We start from the raw sequence: 21,189 nt of genomic DNA, 5'->3' as shown, positions 1-21,189 counted from the left end.
TGATAGTGCCCTCCCATCAGTCACTGGCCACAATGGACAACAGAGCCATGGGAACAGCAGAGCCCACATTCAGAGCAGGTGGGATTTGGAGTCAACCTCATTTTCCAAAGTTACATGGGCCGAGAGCTCCAGTTGTGTCATGCGTCTATCAACCATCTATCCCACCTCCCTGGGGAGCCCCCTCCCACAATTCCCCAGAGTTTCCTATCCCACTGTGTAGATAAGGAGATAAAGACTCAGGGAAGTTAAGTAAATAGCCCAGGGTCTTCTGACCCTAAGGTCATGTCCATTCAATGACCATAGACTGCCTCTGAAAATAAGTCAGTGACCCCAGCATTAGAATATGACAGATTGTGTTCTCCAAAAAGAGCCTCAGCAGTATTTCTAGTTCTACATGCTCTTGCAGAACCTTACCACTTCCCTACCAGAAGGTAGAGTCTATTTCCCTCCCCTTGAACTTAGGCAGAACTCTGTGCCTGTCTCGACCAAAGAAATGCAGCAGAGGTGAAATTAGGTCATGGAAGGCAATGTGGCTTCCGCCTGACTCTCTCTCTGTATCTCTCTGTCTGTCTCTCTTTCTCTCTCCTTCCCCCTTCTTTGGAAATTAGCCCTTGAAATCCAGCCACCAGGTTGTCAGAAAGCCAGGACACATGGAGAAGCTAGGTACATGTGTTCCAGCTAACAGTCTCAGCTGAGGTCTCAGACTAAAGTCAGCAGGAACCACCAGATGTGTGAGTAAATGAGCCTTCCAATGGTTCCAGCCAAGGCTCCAGACCTCATGGAGTAGAGGCACCTCCCTACCCCTGTTGTGTTCCAAATTTCTTATGACAGCATCCATGATCAGAAAAACTCATTGTTGGTGCCACTGAATTTTAGGATGGTTTCCTATGCAGCTTTAAAGAAATGAATTTGAAAAAAAAAAAAAAATTCAGCCCCACATAGTCAAGAGGATCCACCACTACATCTCCTGGTAATGGTGCCAATGTTTCTGTCCCTCTTTGCTGAGCCCACACATATATCTCCTGCTGAGCTGCAAGCTAGGGCTCTCTAAGCATACCTGACTCAAAAGGAGAGTGGGAACAAGGACTGGCTTGGGTTTTAATGCCATAAAGAACACCTGCTCTTGGAGTTCAAGGGGAGCCCATATTCACTTCAAGTTAAAGCTAGCCTAAAATCTGGCTCCCCTAGATACAGTCTCAACTGGGAAGTCACATGCCTAACCTTCCATGCTCAGAAGAATATGGAATTGGATCATGTCCAGAAACAACAGAGAGAGAAGACATGACTTGTGGGGTTTGGAACAAATGCCTGATGCTTCTCTAAGGAAAGGGGTCTGAGCTCACCTCTGTCTTGCACTCAGGGTCCTTGGCCTGCCGCCCAGGCATCAGCCTCATGGCTGAAGACAAGCTGCCACTCCATGAAGACACTTTGCTGTGGTGTCCCACAGTCGAGCGACTGGTCAGCGACTTCTTCTCGGATGCTAGGAACAGGGAAGTAAAAACTGTCAGAGGTGAAGTTGAGAGGAGAGCACACACGATTTCTACAACTGGCTTGGCTTTCAAAGAGCCCAGTGAGCCACCCCAATAAGGAAAACAGCCCAGGCTATAAGCATACACTGCCGTTTTCTGACTAAGACATATAGGGTGGGTTTTGGGGTCACCAGACCCAGCTTAGACTCCTAGCTCTACTGACTCAAAGTGAGATGCTGGACAAATTAGCTAAATTGGGGATAATAGCATCTAACCTCGTTCTGGTGTTATGAAGAGTAAATAAGATTATGTGTTTAAAACATAGGTCATCAAATATAGAGAATTTTCAATATGTTATTGTTGGCCAAAAAGAGAGCCATTTGTAAGCACTGAGGTCCATCTCACCACTTTATTCACTATATGTGTATGGAGATAGATGTCCCATCTTATTAAACTTTTCCCTGAAATGGAATCTGACATTTTGACTTCAAATTACACATGTCTACACATAGGCATGTACATACATACATATTTTCCAGGGCTAGTTTGGAAACCCAATGAAATAAAAGTTCTATATCGCCAGACAACGTGGGATGATACACATGGAAATAACTAACTCTTGAATCACTGTGAATTTTGTGATACTGGAAGACTTAAAACAAGTACATGAGCCATAGTTTAGGAGCAATGACCACTTTAAAAACAAAATTCTGGACTCTGAGAAACAAACAGGGTTTTAGAGGGGAGGGGGGAGGGGGGATTGGTTAGCCTGGTGTTGGGTATTAAGGAGGGCACGTACTGCATGGAGCACTGGGTGTTATATGAAAACAATGGATCGTGGATCACCATATCAAAAAACAATGATGTATTGTATGGTGACTAACATAACATAATAAAATTTAAAAAAAATACAAAAACAAAACAAAATTCTGGGTGGGTGAACTGGCTGGCTCAGTCGGTAGAGTGTACGACTCTTGATCTCGGGGTTGTAAGTTCGAGCCCATGTTGGGTGTAGAGATTCCTTAAAAATAAAATCTTAAAAAAATTAAAAAATTAAAACAACATTCCTATGGCTGCATTAACTAATATGAAGGGGGCAATGTTGAGTCACTAAAAGAATTCAAGGATCATTACTATCTTAGGGATGAAAACTTTCACTTGGAACATGAAGAACCTGGGCTCCAGGTCATTGCATGACTTGGTGCAAGGTTTCAAAGCTGGTAGGTGAATATCAGGGCAGGACCTAGAACCCTAAACTCTAGGCTAGAACTAGAGCTCTGACATGGCATCCACTCTCTCTAAGAGATTACTAGAATCTGCTTGCATCTCTGGCTTTCCTTTCACCCAAGCATTCATTCTTTGTGCGCAAAGATTCACAAGGTTTCAGTGACATAAATCCCACCCACCAAAGGGATGAAAGAGAAAATCTGGTTGGAAAAGGCTCTGGGCCCTGAGTGAAACTTTGGGAAAGTCTGCATCTATGAGACCCAGCAGTTCTGTTCCCTGGAGCCAAGTGGACAGAGACCTAAGTAATGCTGCCAGGCCTTGAGCATCGTCTCCTCCCAGAGTGGGGTAATCTCTTCAATCTTCACTTCACTCTCTCCAGGTTTCACAGAGAGATCAATCTTGAAGGTGTCCTCCAGCTCCTGCCGCCTCTGTGCCATGAGCTGCTGCCAGAGGGTTCGCACCATCTTTTGGATGTTGTGCTGGACTAAGAGAGAGAGCACATCACACAGTCAGGATGGCCTTGGTGCCTCTCCCAGCAAGGGCCAGGAGATGGTGTATCATGGCTGCTTTTATTGACTCTTTCTTGAACATCACTCAAGCTTTGCAAGCTCCAGCCAGAAAACAGTTAATATGTAGACAATGCTACCAACTTCCATGTGAGCTGGCCTTTCCCCGAACCCTAACTGCCCACCACCAAGTCCTGACTGCCTCAGATGTTCAGAGCTGGGAAACATTATTGATGGGCACAAGGGGTCTCTTTCTCCTACCCCCCAAATTCATTAGATACCAAACAGAAAAAATACCTGTGTAAGCTCTAGGTAACTAAATACCACCTCCAATAACTCCTTCTAACCTACCTTTTATGTTGGTTCCTCAAAAGAAAGGACACCAATCCCAAAACTATGCTTAGGGACCCAGGACCCAAGCCAGTCCTCTTTCCTGACACTGAATCATGCTTCCCACCACCCAACAATCTCAGTGCCCTGGATTTGCCCAGATATGGACCAACCTATCAGGCCAGTTTTACCTGCTATGCCCTGTAATTATAGTACCCTAAATACCTAAATGCCCTTGGATCTTGGACCACCAAGTCACTCCTCTAGTACCAGCCTCTATAGTCCATTTTTCTCGCTCTAGGAGGATGGACATTGTTCCGTCCACTTTACTAGCCAAACCCAAAATATGAATGTTCATGTTGTAATTTACACTGTGTCAGAGTACACTTTAAACTCACAAGAGTTTTAAGCACTGGCTTTGGGCACCTACATGACCAGAAGACAGAGGCCCTTGTGCCTACTATCTGGTATCACAAGATAAGTGGCACAGTTGGCAAACCAAAGTGGTGGAAGAAAGTCTGTTGAAGCTTCCTGTGATCAAAAGAGAGCAATTTCTAAACACATGGATCTGGCTGCTATTTTTTTTTTTAATTGCCAATCCCTTTAACTTGATTTGATGTTAGCAAATCCAAAAATAAACTCCATCAAGCCAAAAATCTCATAGAAATAAGGAATTTATTAACTCCATTCCCATTTTCTAAAGTAAGTTGAGAGAGAGCTAGGTAACAGCTTGAATGAAGTGAGATGACATTGCAGTTCCCCTAACGATCTGAAGGAAAATTCAAGAGACCGCCTGAGAAGTGAAATCGCCTTATGGTGAAGTCCTCTGGAATTTTATAGTAAGTCCGCCAAGCTCTTAGTCTGACCAAGTCCCACACAGGTGAAGAATGCAACCCAGAAATTACCACCGCCTATCCACTCTCCCCAAAATAAACAAAAATATAATGTACCATCACTCAAACTTGGGAAGTCTTCCTCTCCTTTTTCTCTCCCTTCTTCATTTGGAGAAAGAAAGACTTGATGATAAGGAGTCATTCTTGGCTTGGGTTCCAATCCAAATCCTTCCGGATAACTAGGAGACAAGAGATTTTTCACTATGAACTCCAGTTTCTTTGGGATCTTTCCATTGTTCTTTATTACAGATAATCATCCTCCAAACTTAGTACATATTAGCTGGAAAAACTTGTCTATTTGAGTTAAAGCAAACACCTCATGACAACTTCCATGACAGATATTATACAATAACAATAGGAAAAATAGGAAAAACTCCTTTTTTTAAATTAAAAAATTTAAATTTTTTTAATCCATACTCCCAGCAGGTCCCCTGAACCTTCTCTTGGTTACCCAACCATCAGAACTGGTCATTTGTTTTTGTAGATTCCCAAAATTTTGAACTCTGCCTTTGTTTGGCACTGATCTCATCCCACCTGGAAGGGGCCAGGCCAGCTTCATGGGCCCGTGACCTGTGCAGTTGCACAGGGTTCACTCAGAAATGTTCCATGCTTGGGTTTTGCTGTCACTGTCTTGAAATCTTAATAATTTTTGAACAAGGCCCCACATCTCCATTTTTCCTGCACATCATGTAGCTGGTTCTAAGTGGAGGCATAGTGGTTTACATACTGTATTCTCCATGAACCATGTGCTCTAGGGCTCCTAATCATGTTAACATCCACGTGCCTTCTTCTCTGGGCCCCTTCAGTCAACCAAGCAGAACAGACACTCAGTACGTGTTTGTGGATTGAACCAAAAATGACAAACAAGGGAATGAAAATATACCATCATATGAGAATGTCCATTCTTTTTTTTAATTTTGTTTTATTATGTTAATCATTCTTGAAATTTCAAGGATAAAGTTTTGGATTTGGAAGCCATTTAGCTAAACAGAGGGATCTGAGGAAGGTGGAAATCCAAGCATATACATAAATTGACATTCCTCTGTTCTTACCTATGCTTCCAATATGGGTAGGCTTACTTCTTAAAACACAGGCAAGAGAGCAGAACCTCCCAATTTAACCCACCAAAAAGGGATTCTTTTATTTCAAACAAATAAAATGACAAGGGCCTCCTCTGGGCTAGAAGTGTTTTCCAGTGATTCCTGGAGAGTTTTAAGACAAATCAAGTTGAGTTTTGTAACATTCAATAATCAGTTTGACAGGATTTTTGGAATTTTTTTCAAGTAATAAAACATAATTTATACTGGGGTTAAACAACAACAGTAGCAACAACAACAAGACAAGAGCAAAGTATAATATCACATAGCCTTCCTTTCTTCTACGCTCAACATGGCTCTATGGATAAGAGATAACATTTGTAAGGAGTATGATGCCAAGGCACTGGTGATATAGAATATTCACAGAGAAAAAAAGAAAGTGAATATATACAGAGAAATCTAACATATTTTCAAAATTTGGGCTTTAAGAAAAGAATTTAAATAAACTTAATTCAGGGGGTGCCTGGGTGGCTTAGTCGGTTAAGCGTCTGACTCTTGGTTTCAGTTCAGGTCATGATCTCAGGGTTGTAGGATCAAGCCCTGTGTAGGCCTCCATGCTCAGTGCAGAGTCTGCTTGTCTCTTTCCCTCTGCTCCTCCCCCACCGCCATGCTCTAACAAATTAATAAAATCTTTAAAAAAAAAAAACTTAATTCAGTTTCCTTTTATTAGTATTTCTTATACAAGTGTGCTTATGGATATCATTTTATATTATAAATTGTATGCATATAGAAAATTATGCCTGGCTTGCATGATACAATTTATTACATATTTTCCCAGTCTAAGATTGCATTTATCAAATTTTAATATTTCTGAAATTGGGCTGCATCATAAAATCAATGTATATGTTCAGTGTTGGGAGTTTTCTGCCCCCTAAAATGAAATCAATAAGCTATCTTACAACCTGAGAATTGTGCAAATGGGGTAAATTATTATTCCATGATGATTCTAGCGGCTCAGTTACATGGACAGATCTGAGGACAATCTACTATATTGTCAAACACTGCACATAATTTGGACAACCAGATAAACAAAATATATATATATATATTTTATGTACAATATATATATACATATATATATATACAAGTGATATATATATTCGTATTGACCCCAATCAAGTGTCCCTCTAAAGCTTGCTTTTCTGCATGGACCACTAGAAGGCAAGGAAACAACAAGTAGGCAGCTCTTACCTTCTCTCACTGAGCAGCAAAAAGCAATGCATGAGACACAGGAGGAAGCTGACGTTGGAGTTATAGGTAGCAAAGATAATGTCCCAGTGTTCCTGTAGGAAGCCCAAGATGCTGAAAAGACTGAGGCACTCGGAGAGGGATTGCTGGGGCTTGGACAGGCAGTAAAGAATGACTTTATTTAAACTGCTGTATAAAGCACCGATGACAGTATCCCTTTGAGAAGAGGCATTCTCGATGACCTGTGTCATAAAATAAACACACACATACACACACACACACACACACACACACACACACATATGCTTGTGAACACTTTGCAAGTTTTAGATACTGACCCAGTTAACTATGAAAATGACACAATCTTAGATTCTTTTCTGTATTTCAAAAAGTGATGTGATCTAAAATTAAAATAGGAGTACTTTCCTCTACCTTTGAGCTTCTATTTAAGTGAATGATCACTAAAGTAAATTCAAACATCTGGATTTATCAAATGCTTGTGTGGAAAAGAATATTTTAAAAATTAAAATTAAAAATTAAAAAATAAAATTAAAAAAAGAAATTAAAAGTTTACCACTATTGTATTATAAAAACAGAAGGGAAATTCCTGAAATGCTTGTTACATGGTTGTGGTTGACACTCAGTGTATAAGAACATGCTATTAATAGTGTCTAATTTTTTAATACATTATTAACTATTAATAGTAGTTATGTGTAGAGTGTTTACAATATTCCAGTTATCCTATTAAGCATTTTTGCATCGATTTACATGAATTGCCGCATTTAAACATCAAAACATCATAAAATGAGCACTAAGATTATCCCACTTAAGGGATAAGGAGGCTGAGGATCAGAGAGGTTAAGTGGTCGGCAAAGGTCAAACCCACCCCAGACACTCGAGTCATGCTCTTAACCACCATGCCATCTAAAGTAGATGGGAGGCCAACAAATTTTAGTACACGAGAAACTTAGAGGGGGGAGGCAGAAGGTCCTGATTCGTAGCCTTAACATTGATGGGTCCATCCATCTATTTGGCTTCATTGCTTCACTGTAACTAACAGATTAAAAAAAAAAAAGTCCTGGAGATCTAATGCACAGCATAGTGACTATAGACAATAATACTGTCTTATAAACTTTAAAGGTGCTAAGAGACTAGATCTTAATTGTTCCCACCACAAAAAAGAAATGATAATTATGTGACTTGATAGAGGTGTTAGCGAACACTACGATGGTTACCCTGTTACAATCTATAAATGTATCAACTGTGGTGTACCTTAAACTTATACAATGTTATATGTCAATTATATAAACATAAATAAAAATAAATTAAAAAATTTTTTAAAGAATCCATAGTCAAAGATTATGTGCAAAATGTTTCATTCTATCAGAAAGATCATGTTAGTTAGAGATTGCTCTCTTAGAATTGTATAGGTAATGTGTTTATACCTATGAATTTAAGTTTTATTTAAATCTGCTGGAAATTAGGATTCATGTTTTTAATCATCATCCTGTCCTGCTCCTCAGATGGGTCACATCTGTCAATCTGATGTTAAGAGAGTCAAAGGCAGCGAGGAGGAGAGAAGGATGGAGGATATGTGCAGAGCGGAGTCTGGCCTAGCGCCCCCCTGAAGGCACATCAGCCCCAGGGGGTACCCACTCTTTGATGTTAGCTCTGAGTGTTTGCTTTGACCACTGGGGAGCTGCTATGGACTGAATGTTTGCATCCCCCCAAAACACATATGTTGAAACCCTAGCTTCTCACTGTGATGGCACTTGGAGACGGGGTCTCTGGGAGGTAAGTAGGTCATGAGGACAGAGCCCTCATGGTGGGATGAGTGTGTCCTTCTGGGAAGAGACAAGAGCTTGTTTCCCTCTCTCTCTGCACTGCATGAGGATGCAGTGAGGAGATGGCCATCTGCAAACCAGGAAGAGAGCCCTCCCCAGACACCAGATCTGTGGGCACATTGACCTTGGACTCCCCAGCCTCTAGAACTGTGAGAATGTCTGTTGTTTAGCCACGCAGTCCATGGTGCTGTCATCATGGCCTGAACTAAGATGGGAGCTCAGCGGCTACTCTCATTTCTCAGCACAACTTGCCGAGAATCTGATTTTAATCCCCTCGGAGCCAACAAGGCATATTTCTCCTGTCTTGGGGTTATTCTTGGGGTTATTCTTGAGGAAGCATCTGAATACGTTCTTTACAGACTTGCCCGGAACTGTGCGTCAGCCAGACTATCACCCTAGGATAGGCCCAGTCCTGGGTTCTGCGGCTGACTCCACAGACAGAAGTATTCTGGGGACACTGATGTCACCCTCTCTATGAAGAGGAAGGAGAGTGCCCTCCCCACCCCAGGTTCTGCTGCAGAAGGCATGCCGAGAACCACTGGCGGGAGTTTCTGGAGGCAGAGTTCAGCTTTCCAGCAATCACAGATGCCCCACTGGCTGGGACCGCCTCACACCAGCATGAGCTCCTCACATAGGGAGGGTTCAAGGCAAGAACGAATGGCCACTTGTCAGGAAAAGTCTCTACAATAGAAGATGAGGACAAAGTAAAGGGTTCCCGTCCAGAATTTTGAGACTGTGTGATTCTGTGTGTGTGTGTGTACACATGTACAATAAAAAATGTGCACACATGTATACACACACTTACATCTGAAGGTGTATCTATAGGCGTGCATTTGCTTGTGTGGGTGTGTATGTACATTGATCTGGGGAGAGAAGGACAGCACATGCAGGAATAATCGGACTAGGAAAAAATACTCATGAAAATTTCAGGAAGGCCCAAATATGACCCATGGAGGTGCATATTTAGAATGAAATTAAATAGGCCTTTTGGAGATAAGGATATTTGGCCCTTTGTTGATGACGAATAACAATAACTAAGATTAAACCAACAATCACAATAAAAACCCAAAGTGGGGGTGTAGAGTCTAGGAGGGGACACAGCTCAGCTGCCAGCACAAGGGGGTGCTGCTCGCACTCACTGAGATGGATCTCAAGGAGCCTGAGCTAAGAGCCCTGAAGTGCACTCAACACCCACCAGGTACGACCTGGGCCATACAGGTCCTCTTCCTTCCTCCCGCTCCTCTCAGAACCTATTTCCAGGAAGGACAGTGGCTCCAACTGGACCAACTAGACAGCAGCCAACAGTGAATCACACAGACACTTGGTGGGTCCACAGGAGTTTTCTGCCCACCACCCCCCCTGCTACTCCCATGGCCAGCCCAGAGTTCTTACCACCACAATGTGGTCTGTGATGAAGAGAAGAATGTGTCTGGGGTCTGCCGAGAACATCCCACTGTACAGTTTCTCCACCAGCTTCTGGGTGAAGTGGGAGATGTTTGCGAGTGAAGGAGCAGCAGCTTCTGCATTTGGCTGAGGCTCTTTACTGCCTGGGGGTGGGTGAGGGCACAGACCACGTCATCAGAGTCCACATAGCCTTCTCTCCACAACAGTCTCGAAGCCCCTCACGGTAACCAACCACAACTTACTCACCTCTGTATACCCCAATGTAACCTTCTGCAGGCTCTGCTGCTGGAAAATGGGTTCTTATACACAGTAGGTGCCCAATGAATACACTTTTTTCAAAGTAAACTGGTCTTGAACAATTTTGTCAGTGACATAAACTAAGTGGGGAGAAGGCACACCAGGGGCAGCATTTCTTCCAAGGAGGCATTTGGAAGGGGGATGGAGGAGAATTTAAGGCATAAGGTAATTGGGAAGGCTGTCATGGTGACCCAAGGCCCTGTTGCTACAGGAAGCAGAGGATGACGCTGTAATGTTGATCTGTCTGTGCTCACCACCACGGCAGGCACTGTGCTCAGAGGGGGATGTGATGCTCTCAGCTAATCCTTGTAACAACCCTCTGAGCTAGCCACAGTTGCCATCCTTACTCACGGCTTCAGGCGCCTGCCCCGAGCCACACCGCTGTCTAGTGACAGAGCCAAGAGCAGAACTGGGACTACCAGCTATGCTTTTCACCACGCTACCTTACTGCCCTGCAGATGCTTCCCAAGAAAGACCAAAACTCAGGGTTGCCACACTGTGGGGCAAGGAAGAGTCTGGAAGATGAGCCATGTCACTAACGATTCTGTGGCTCAGAAACCACAGAGAGGACTTTATTGTAATCCTGTGGGGAAGGTAAGGCTCCCTGGAACTAAGTATTCTGAAGGCAGCTTCAATCTCAACTTCTTAGGGGCAATGGCAGCATCTTCATCCAGGTTCGTCTGTTGAAGAAACACTTGCTGTGGCCAGTCTTGGGTGCAGAGAACAAGATGCTGAGCAGAAGAATGTTAAATTCCAGCTGCCATCTTGACTTCCCTCAAGGGAAGAGGCCGATCCTACTGAAGCCAGAGGAGAATGGATTTGAGCTCAGAGGCTCTCTGTCTCTGAGTGGCCCAGTGATGGCAGGGCTGTCATGGAGAGGGGCACACATGCCTCCCCTGGAGCCTCTAAGCAGGGTCGGTGAGCTCTCATGGTGGATTCATGGAAGGACTGATGTGCAGGTGGAGGGTGGCTTCCATGGCCCTGCAGCACTATGAGCCAGGGGCTGTTTTTCCCGCTCAGCTGCTGGAAGCTCTGTGTCATAAAGGAGGAAAGTCACCCCCACTCACCTCTAAGCATGGGCACGTTGCCTCCACTTAGCGTGTGAAATATTTCCATGGTGGAAAGCAGGACCTCAGACTGGAAGTCTCGCTTCTGTTGGCTGGTGGCATTGTCTGGAGAAGCCTGGAATCACACCGGGGACGAAGAGAGTGGCCACACAGCCATCACGTCCACCTCGTGCCCATCAAGCCTTCCTGTGTGGCCCGTATGCTAACACCACAGCTGCCAGGAGTGTGGGCTGCCCGCAGCTCACAATTGCCCCTTCTCCAGGGCATTGCCCTCTGCTGACGAAGTTCCCTCACTTGAGAGGTGACACCCACTTCCTGGGTGGAGGAGGCAAGTTGTGGAGGACCCACAGGCAATGACCACCGGGCAAGTACCTCAAGGTGGGGCCAACTCGGGCAGGCAGATAGCACACCAAGTGTTCCCCTTGGGACCAGGCTATGGCGGAGACCATTTCTTAGCTTGCTTTTCCCCTGTCCCCCTCTGCTGCCTTTCTCTGCTTCTCCTGAGAGCACAGCCCCCAGATCACTTCCACAAAATCCCTGCTTCAGGCTCTGCTTCTAGGGACCTGGCTAAGCCCTGCCCTCATGCATCTATCCACATGCTGCTTGGTGAGCTCCCTGCCATGCAAGGGTCTGCAATTCCTACCACATCACTGTACTCCCAGGAGATGTTCTCAGCCCCCAGCCAGCCGGCATCTGCAGGCCTAGGTGAGCTCTCCAAAAAGATCCTGGGTCTCCCTAGGCATTCCCTGCCCTAGTGGTGCCCATGTCCTCCCAGACCTGCTCCCACAGCACACAGCCCCAAAACTCCCTTTCCAACTCACCTCCAGGAGCACTTCCAGAGGCAGCCACTGTTTGGGGTTGGAGGCCACCAGCAAGAACTCCCTCAAGAGTAGCTGCATGAACTCCCTCAGCTGCTTCCGGGTGGGATGTGACTGGACAGGAGCCTGTAGACCCTCTGTGATGCCGTTGCCTTCGGCTTTAGTCCCAGGGCTGCTGGCATTCTGGGCAAGCTGAGTCATGGGCTCCTCAAAGACAAGAGAACCCCCCCATGAGTGGCCTGCCCTGCCTCAGGGCGCTCTCGTGTCCACCTCTGAGGTGTGCACAGATGGGGTTCTTATCAAACCCACCAACATGTAAGGGAATTCGAGGCTCTGAGGAGGAAGGTGGCTTTTCCAGAGTCCCATTGCTCATCAGGGGGCTTACTGTGGTCTCTGAACACGAGGTAGGTGGGAGCCATGGAAAGAAGCTGAGCATGGAGCAAGAGAGGCCTGCAATAGTCAGTGATGAAGCCCAGGGTGTGAGCTCACGATCAGTCAAATGACAACCATGAAAAGGCTCACAAAGACATGTGAGGCCACAGTGAGGGAACAGTGAGCATGGCAATGCCTGGCCCCGTGGGCTGTGCTCAAGAGAGCCTGTCCCCACCTCCTGGTGGAGCCCTCATCTTTACTGCCCGCCAGGCCCTGCTGATGTTGACAGACAGGACTGTCCGGCAAGACAAGGAGGACTTCCTCAAGTCCAGGCATCCACGTCCCTGAAGCACCTTGGCCTTCACTTTCTCATTTCTATGTTTATAAAGATATGAGATCAATAAGGCAGGGGCTGTCAGCCTAGATTCCAGGGGGGACACGGGGTTGTTGGGAGACCGAATGACACACCCGAGGACATGCGGCTCCTGACTCCCGGCCCATGAACTTTTCATGCACATTCATCTGTCGGCACCTCCCTTTGCTCATTCATAAAATTAATGCAGCCGCTCTTAATTAAGCCATAAAATGAATTTAATGGCACCTAGGGAGGTGGTGACTGCATTAATTAGCTCCATACGGCCTGGACTGGAAAGATGCCATTTATATTTACAGCAAATCTAAGCCTTTTGGCCAGCAGCCTTCTGCATGAGGAGGGCCTGTCGCAGTTTCTGTGCAACAAAGTCCTCTTGAAGCTGACTCAGAGCGGGGACAAGGCTAGGAGGTGTGGGGAGAAGCGCTTTGAAACTGGGGCCAGGAGTCCCAAGACAGGGTCTGGCTCCTCTGCGGTCGCTGGGGAGGTGACTTTGAGCCAGGCCTGCCCCCAGCAGGAATTGTTGAGTGTGAGGAGGAAGAGCCCCGGGTCAGAGTGTGGGCTGCAGGCAGGCAGCCGGCTGGAACCCCGGCTCAGCAGACGGAGAGGCTGGCCTGCGGGTGTAGGAGTTAAGGTGGTGATCTGGACTAAGGATGTCAGGCCGCAGACTTCAGGGTCCTGGCCCCTCCAGAGGCCCTCATCTGGGAGATGATGAGGGGCAGCCTGCAGGATTGTCCTTCCTTCCTGACGGGCCCGGGGACACCTGGACTCTGTCCCATCCACCACCCCTCCAGTGCTGCCCACAGTGACCTCCTTTGCTCTTTACTGCATCTTTTTTTTTTTTTTAATGCCTACTTTTCCAGTATGTTCCTTTAGTTCATATTAACCCACCAAACCATTTTATCTTTTTGCAAATCTTCTAGTCTTTATATTTAGTTTTTTCATTAAAACTAATTACTTGAATTTTATTTGGCCATTTAATTTTAGTTTAAACTGACTGATGGAAAGGACGCAGGCCTTGGGGTGAGAGAGTGAGGTTTCAATCTTGGCTCTGTCACTCATGAATCACGTACATTCTGGCTTATTTCATTCTCTCAAACATTTTGTGAGATGGGTCTTCACTAACTGCAGGAGAAACTGCTCAGCCCCACTTGGCCTCTCTGGATCTCACTTTCCCCCTTACAGAAACCTGCCTAGGGTGCTACTAGGGTTAGGTAAAGCACCAGGTTCAGGACTGCGGTAGGTGTTCAGTAGATGGCAGCTGTCACCATAAACACACTTCTAGAAAAGAGTAGCTGAATGAACACCTTGGTTCTATTCATTTCGTTGTTTAGCAAAGAATTCTGGAGCAAATACTGCATGCCCACACACTGTGCTTGGCACGGTTTCTAAACCTTCCACTTAGCATTGCGTGCCTTCTAACATTTTCCTTTAGCTATAGTTATGGATTTGCAGACACGCATCACTGGTTCACCCTCCCTGTTGGGGTCTCAGCTTCCTACTGCACCATGGTAGGGGTGATGAGGGGATGTCTGCCCTTCCTCTCCTGCACCTGCCCTTCCCACCGTCCTTACCCGCTCCTCTCAGCTGCCGCATGCTCCCAGCCCACTGAGCTCCCTTGGCCTGTTGGGCCTCTCTTCCCATGGCCCACACTCACACCATGTCCTCAGGACCCAGTCGGCCCTCTGCCCTCCCAACCTCGGCTTGTCTGGCTCTAAGCTGGGCCTCAGCAAACCCTCTGACTGCAAGGAGTCCCGAGTCATGGCCTGCAAACAGGATGAGGGGCGTGAGACCCAAAGACAGGACACTTCCTGTTCCCTGTCTCCTGTCTGGTGCGTGGGCCACTGGCTTCCTGGGATGGAATTTGTGGGTCCATGTTAGCAGTGTGTGAGTATTCCATATAGAACTGGACTTGGTCTGCCACCAAATTTCTCATTACTGAGATTCCTGACAACTCAAAAAATTACTGCATCTCAGAGATGAAAGTGACCGCAAGCTGCATCTCAGCCAAGAAAAGGAAAATTACCCAAGTTGTTTACTTAATGTTTCAGCCAGGCTGCCTTAAAATGCATTTAAATTTGGGGTGGAATTTCACCCTTTGCCCTTGAAGCATGATGATGCTCACCCCTGCTCTCAGTGGGCAGAGCAGTGACATGTCCTACCTTGTGGGTTCCCAGAGGGAAGGTGACTGCAGCCAACGTCTGGAGGAACTCCGGGGCCCGCCAGGCAGGATCCTGGGGGTAGGTGCTGTGCACAAGGCCAAGGAACTGCAGCACGCTGGCCGGGAAAGTCCGTTCCCAGGTGTCATCTCCAGAGCCTCCTGAGGGCTGAAGGCACACTTCCTGAGAGGTCGTGCATGGGAACGTGACTGGGGGCTGCAGAAGAGCCAAAGGATTTGAAGTCAAGAGCTTTCTGACTTTCGGTCAACAAGACACCTAATTGCAGACACCTAAGTCTATGGATTAGCCCAGGATACTGGTCATCAGTTGGGGAAGGGTTTAATATGTGCAGGAATTGTTACAAGGGCTTCACACACATTCCTCTTCTCCCCTCACAACCACCCTCTACATTTACCCCTATTTCACAGATGGGAAGACAGAGGCGCGCAGAGAGGTTATATAGCTTGCCAAAGGTTACCCGACAGATAAGGGACAAAGCCAGGAATTGAACCCAGGCAATCTGGCTATAATGTGTGTGTGTGTGTGTGTGTGTGTGTGTGTGTGTGTATTATGCTAAGAAAGTACAGATCACACTTTTTGCTCCTTTTAAAAACAAGAATGTATTTCATTTTTATTATATACTCTTTTAGCATGTAATTAGGTGATGATATGCTTTTTTCTTTTAGCCACTTACCTATGACGAATTGCATCAATAGATTTTTTGCATTTTTGCAAAGAGATCACTGAGTCACTCTGTTATTCTTTCAGTGCACGTCCTTATTCTGTTTGTAAATATTTTATTTATGATTTTGAGTGCATATTTATAAATGATAGTGGGCTGCAGTTTTCTTTTTGTTATGTTTGTCAGGTTTTGATATAAATATTATGCTAGCTTTACTGAAAAAAAAAACTGTTCTCCTTTCTTTTTATTCAAGAAGATGTTAAATCCATAATTCTTGTATTGTTTAAGTTGTTCCTATGAAACTCTTGGGTCCCAATTTTTTTTTCATTATTGCTCTGTTTAGGCTCTTAAATGTCTCTTTGACCTTGTTTATGTAATAGATATTTTATTCAGTTTTCACAAATAGTCTCTTTTAACTCATTTAATTTTCTATATGATTATTTCTCTCTTCTTATTCTGTATTTGTAGGGTCATGCTCTCTTTATCCCGAACCCTCCCATTACCTAAGGAGCTGAGGACTTGTGGATTGATTTAAAGAACCAACTTTGGATATATTCTCCAGATTTTTTTTCTGTCTAGTTTTAAGATTTTGATATTTGGCAACTTCATTTTTTTTTTTGTTTTCTAGAATTAATGTGATTGCAGTTTTTAAAGACCTCTTGACTCAAATTTTTTAATGTCCATGTGGTTAAACTTTTTGTTTTTTATTGTTGTTATCCATTTCATTTTGTTTTGTCCTAGTCAGAGCATGTGAACAGTACATTTTCCTCCTTTGGAAAATTTACTCATGGTTCCATTATAGACCTAATGTTCAATGAATTTTGAGGTTGGGTGCCTGAAAAAATGCATATTTGCTGTTTGCAGCATTAAGAGTTTGTTACCTTTCTAACCAGTTAATGTTATTTTTAAAAAGCAAACAAAATGAATAACATGAAAGCATGTAAAATAAAGAATATCTATAGTATGCTGAGAGGAGTAAAAAAAAAAAAAAAGACCAAGCATTTACATTATAATGTCAAACATAAAATCATTATCTGGTATATTACAGATGTGACTCTTAAACTGGATCAAAAGCCAAGACCCAACAGCTGGGGCTGTGAGGACTGGGCTGGGCACTCCTATACAAGATGGCGGGATGTACATTAGATGGAGGAACATGCATGTATAATGTCTAAGGCAACCTTCCTGAGAAGTGGGTCCAAAAGAAAATACATGAAGGACACTTTGACCCACTATCCTACATCCCAGAATTCACACTAAGAAGAATATCAAACTACAGAGAAAGGATATCTGCTAGAGAAAGTTTATTACAGACTTTCTGTAGCAATGAACATTCTTAAAAACAACAAATTTCCATGTACAAATATAGATAATTCCCAACAACATGTTGAGAAAAAGAGGCAAGAGGGGTTTATGCGGCTTAACCCTCTGTAAGACTACGGTATAATCTTAGGTGTCTGGAAGAACATTCCACTAAAGTTCACAGTGGTTATCTCTGCATGGGTGTGTTTCAGATGATTTTTACTTTCTATTTTTCTCTTTTGTTTAAATTGTAAAGGGTAAGCATGCATCATTTTACAGAAGCAATAAGGTTTCCCCACACAGAATCAAGCCTCCAGTCAACGTTTGGGGTCTACAGAATGAAGTCAGAAGTTTTCAGCCTCCATGCAAATTCTTGTTGCTCTGGTTCACAATTACTCCCATTCACAGGCCACAAGGCCTTCACCCCCTCACACTTGCCTTCATGTCAAAAATGACCTCTTCACCTATCTCTAGTGGACCCTGAAGGCCTGAGTTAATGGCTCTCCATGTCATGTATGTAGTTGGTGGGCATCTGTCTTCTCTAACAGGTTTCTACCTCACAGCTCACTCATGTGTGAGGCCCACCTGTCACAGTGGAAGTTAACTCTTTGAGGGAAGAGGTCCCATTCCACCCCTTACCAGCCCCTGAAGCTCCTGACCTAAAGCAGTTGCTCAGAAATGTTCCCCTGACTGAAGGCATTAAATCTCCCAGTGAAGAAACTCAAATATGTAAACAAATGGGAAATAGATGTCTTCTGGCAAGAGTGCGTAAACTCCGCTGGGGACACTTAGGCTGGGTTTTCCACTGAGCACCCAAGTTATCACAAGGAACCCACCTTGCCTTTTCTATCAAGCATTCTGAATAACACTTGCTAATTATCAGCAAGGGAAGTTGCTGGAAAAAGTCAAGGTGACTCTTCCAAACTTGTCTTCCCATCAGAACCTCCTCATGAGATGTGGGGAATGGGCCTCACCTGGTTCATGGTGGCTTTCAGCATTTCCAGAAGCAGCAGGGCACCTTCAGTGCACAACCCAGCCCGGAGGACTTCTTCACTGTGGTGCTTCTGCAGGAGCCACTGGAGCATGGCATCCAGGCTCTCCTGAAAGAGGGGGCAAGGGCTGGAGAGAGACATACGGAGGCACACCAAGGGGACTGGCTTTCCAGCCAGCACATCGTGTTTCCCAGGGGCCCTGAGTGGGAAAGGCAAAACAGCACAGTAGCAGCCTAGGTGGCTAGCCCATGTGGAGAACTTCAGGCCCCTCAGTGGTGCACAAGGGAAATACACACCTCCAAGGAGATGCTGTAGACCGACCAGCAATTTGCATCGAATTTAGTTATTTCATCTGGTTTGAGATCACAATCAACTTCAATGAATTTTTGTAAATGAGATTACAGAGGACATATGAGGAATTCAAAGGCTTTGGGGAAAGTGCCGAGTGTAGCAGAGGGAACATGGGGGTTGACCAGCGGGGTGATCTGACTTTGCCTCTTGAAAAGCTGGGCTTATGCAAGCTATTCAGCCTCTCAGTTTCCTTCTCTGTAAAATGAAAATTACATTCTCTACCCCATGGGATGGTTATAAATATCAAGCGAAATAAAATATGTAAAACATCTATCACGGGTCCTGACATTCAGCAGATGTTTGTTCCCTACGATACATTTTTGGAGAAACAGAAATACAGTGTTTCGGTGAACCTAGCACAGCATATTAAGAACTTTCTTTTGAAGTGTGATCTCTAATATTATTAGCATATATCAAGATTTAGATAGGTCAAATATAAGGATGTGCAAGACAGGTAGATTTTCTAGCCTTCTATTTACAGAGCCATGCCCCTCCCCCAATTTCAACTCAGTGCAATTTAACTCAACTCAATTGAGACTGAGAAAGAATTTCTGAATCTGCTATTTTTCAGGCACCCAGGAAGGTAAGAAGTAGGGTCTGTTCTTGAGGAGCTCAGGGGCTAAGGAGAGAGGAAATCACGTAACTGTGTCAGGGCCATATAAGGGGAAGGTGTGCTAAGGCACACAGAAGGGAATCCCTGTCTAGGGATCTAAGCAGGAGGTGGAATCTGAGCTGAGTGCTGAGGGATGACCCCCTCACCAGGCAGGTGACATGGCAGTAAGAGCTCTTTAAAGGCACAGGGGAGGTAAGCACAAAGCAGCTGGTCTTACTGGAGAGGTGACTCAGGAGGTTCACAGCACAAAGGGCAGGCAAGCAAAGAAGCTGGTCAGGCACCCAATCACAAAGGGTCTTGATGCCAGCTATGGAGTCTGAAGCCGATCCCACAGGGGGGATCATGAAGCCTCAGATGCGGTGCAAATGAATGAGTGGGTGTATGGTGAGAAGGTATACATAGAGAGTGTAGGCTCCTCTTTGGAGAAATTTGGCTAAAGAAGGACAGGAGGATGATAAATAAGACAGCAGTTGGTCAAGAGTGTGAGTCAAGGGGGCAGCTTCTGGTTTTAGGTGGGACACAGTTCATTGTACATATGGTCTATGAGGAAAGAGTCCATAGAAAAGGAGGTGCTGAAATACAGGAGAAAGAAGGCCCAACCACTGGTGAGGTCACTCAGGAAAGAAGCCTGGATCAGCCTGGGAGAGCTACCCTTTGCCAGTGGCAATAGAAAGAGGGTGATGAAGAGGGTCATGGCATAAACAGGTGGTGGAAAGTGGGGTGCCAAGGCAATGCCCCCCTCTGGGGTCCTCCACTCCCAAGGTGAGGTAAGTCATCTGAGCAAAGGGCAGCTTTGGGGCAGAAAGCTTGAGAGGATATATGGTTTACACTAAAATGTAGGGGAATTGAGGGGCATGGCTAAGGTAAAGAGACATGCTTTTTCAGAAGGCATAAACTGAGGATCTAATTCTGTGGTGGCAGCAATTCGCCTCCTCGTGCCACCCCCATCATCATGTGACTTCTCTAGCCATGCCCAGAAGGAGAAAGACTTAAAACACAGACCTGCTGGCAGGGAGGATGAGAGGCAGAGGCCCAGGAGCTCAGGGGATCTGAAAGGCTAACCAAGGGGGTGACACTGTGAGGGAAGGAAGTGGGTCAGAACACAACACGAGTTGGAGGAATGGATGGAGGCAGGGATGGAGAATCTTAGGGAACCGTCTTGGTCACATGGGATCAGAAAACCAGGGGTGTCACTCCCTCCCAGGGACACCCCAAGAACATACTTTGGGTCTATCCATCAGCTCTGTAAGTGGCGTCTGCAGGAAGAAGGTGGACACAATGAGGTAGACTTCTGGAATATGCACATGGTGGCCCAGAAAGTCCTTCAAGACACGGAATCCAGGAAGCAGGCAGGGGCTCTGGTCAGGCGTGGGGGGCTGGCTCTTCAGGTTATCTATTGATCAGGTGGGAGGGGCACAAAATCCAACTGAGAACAATTGCTATTGCTTCTGGTCAATGCAGGGATTGGGCACACAAAGGAATTCCCTGCCACCTACCCATCTCATAGAAATGCCAGATAGAAATATATGTCATACATACATGGGCATAAGAAAGTATTCAACAAGAATACTTTCCTATTCCTGACATACTCATTCATTCCTTCATTTGTTTATTCAAAAACAGATACTTACTTCGTGCCTACCACCTTAAAGGAACTAGGGGAACTTTATACTAAGCAATAGGGACAGAGCATTTCAACAAAATATACAGAACCCCAGACCCTCACCAAGTACTTAGAATGTAGTGGGAGGGAGGGACATTAAGGAATTAAATACCAAAATAAATATATGCTTATGAATTGTGACAAGCACCATAAAGAAAAGTAATTGGGGCAAAGAGAGTATAACAGAGGCACCCTAATTCAGGTGGGACCCTCCTCTCCTGGAGGAAATGGCATTTGAACCGAGACCTGAGAGATGAACCCACACCAGCCAGGAGAGCCTTGCTGGTGTTGTGGGTTGGGGGAAACATTTCAGGAAGACGAAAAGAGCTCAGGAGATTTTGAGGAATGGAAGGAAGCTCCCAGCATCTGGAAAGCAGTGAGGACAAAAGAGGATCCTGACCAGGAAGTAGGAGGGGACTGGGGCTGATCAGGGTCAAGGGTCAAGGTGATCCTACTGCAAGAGCTGTGAAGGCCCCAAGCAGGAAGGAGGCTGGCAGGTCCTCACTCACAGCCCAGGATGAGGTGGCGCCCCACCTCCTGGAAAA

The 21,189-nt window shown here is 45.3% G+C and overlaps 1 protein-coding gene across 6 annotated transcripts in view; it reads right to left on the bottom strand.

Annotated features, from left to right (window-relative positions):
• Window positions 1–21,189, bottom strand: part of WDFY4 (WDFY family member 4) — a 285,720-nt gene that overhangs the window by 143,353 nt on the left and 121,178 nt on the right. For 5 of the 6 annotated variants that reach the window (XM_032432234.1, XM_032432233.1, XM_032432238.1 and 2 more), the window contains 10 exons: window positions 20,205–20,374; window positions 18,000–18,125; window positions 15,045–15,257; window positions 12,144–12,347; window positions 11,323–11,437; window positions 9,947–10,101; window positions 6,714–6,952; window positions 4,483–4,604; window positions 2,995–3,180; window positions 1,344–1,480 (listed from right to left, as the gene is read on the bottom strand). In XM_032432234.1, coding sequence (XP_032288125.1) covers window positions 1,344–1,480; window positions 2,995–3,180; window positions 4,483–4,604; window positions 6,714–6,952; window positions 9,947–10,101; window positions 11,323–11,437; window positions 12,144–12,347; window positions 15,045–15,257; window positions 18,000–18,125; window positions 20,205–20,374 — 1,667 coding nt within the window. The remainder of the gene's footprint in view (window positions 1–1,343; window positions 1,481–2,994; window positions 3,181–4,482; window positions 4,605–6,713; window positions 6,953–9,946; window positions 10,102–11,322; window positions 11,438–12,143; window positions 12,348–15,044; window positions 15,258–17,999; window positions 18,126–20,204; window positions 20,375–21,189) is intronic. The other variant, XM_032432237.1, reaches the window with a different exon arrangement.

This window comes from Phoca vitulina, unplaced genomic scaffold, assembly GCF_004348235.1.
Source record: "Phoca vitulina isolate PV1807 unplaced genomic scaffold, GSC_HSeal_1.0 scaffold48, whole genome shotgun sequence".
NCBI classification, from domain to species: Eukaryota; Metazoa; Chordata; class Mammalia; order Carnivora; family Phocidae; genus Phoca; species Phoca vitulina.
The sequence above is the reverse complement of the archived record's forward strand: the minus strand, read 5'-3'. Positions and strand labels throughout refer to the sequence as shown.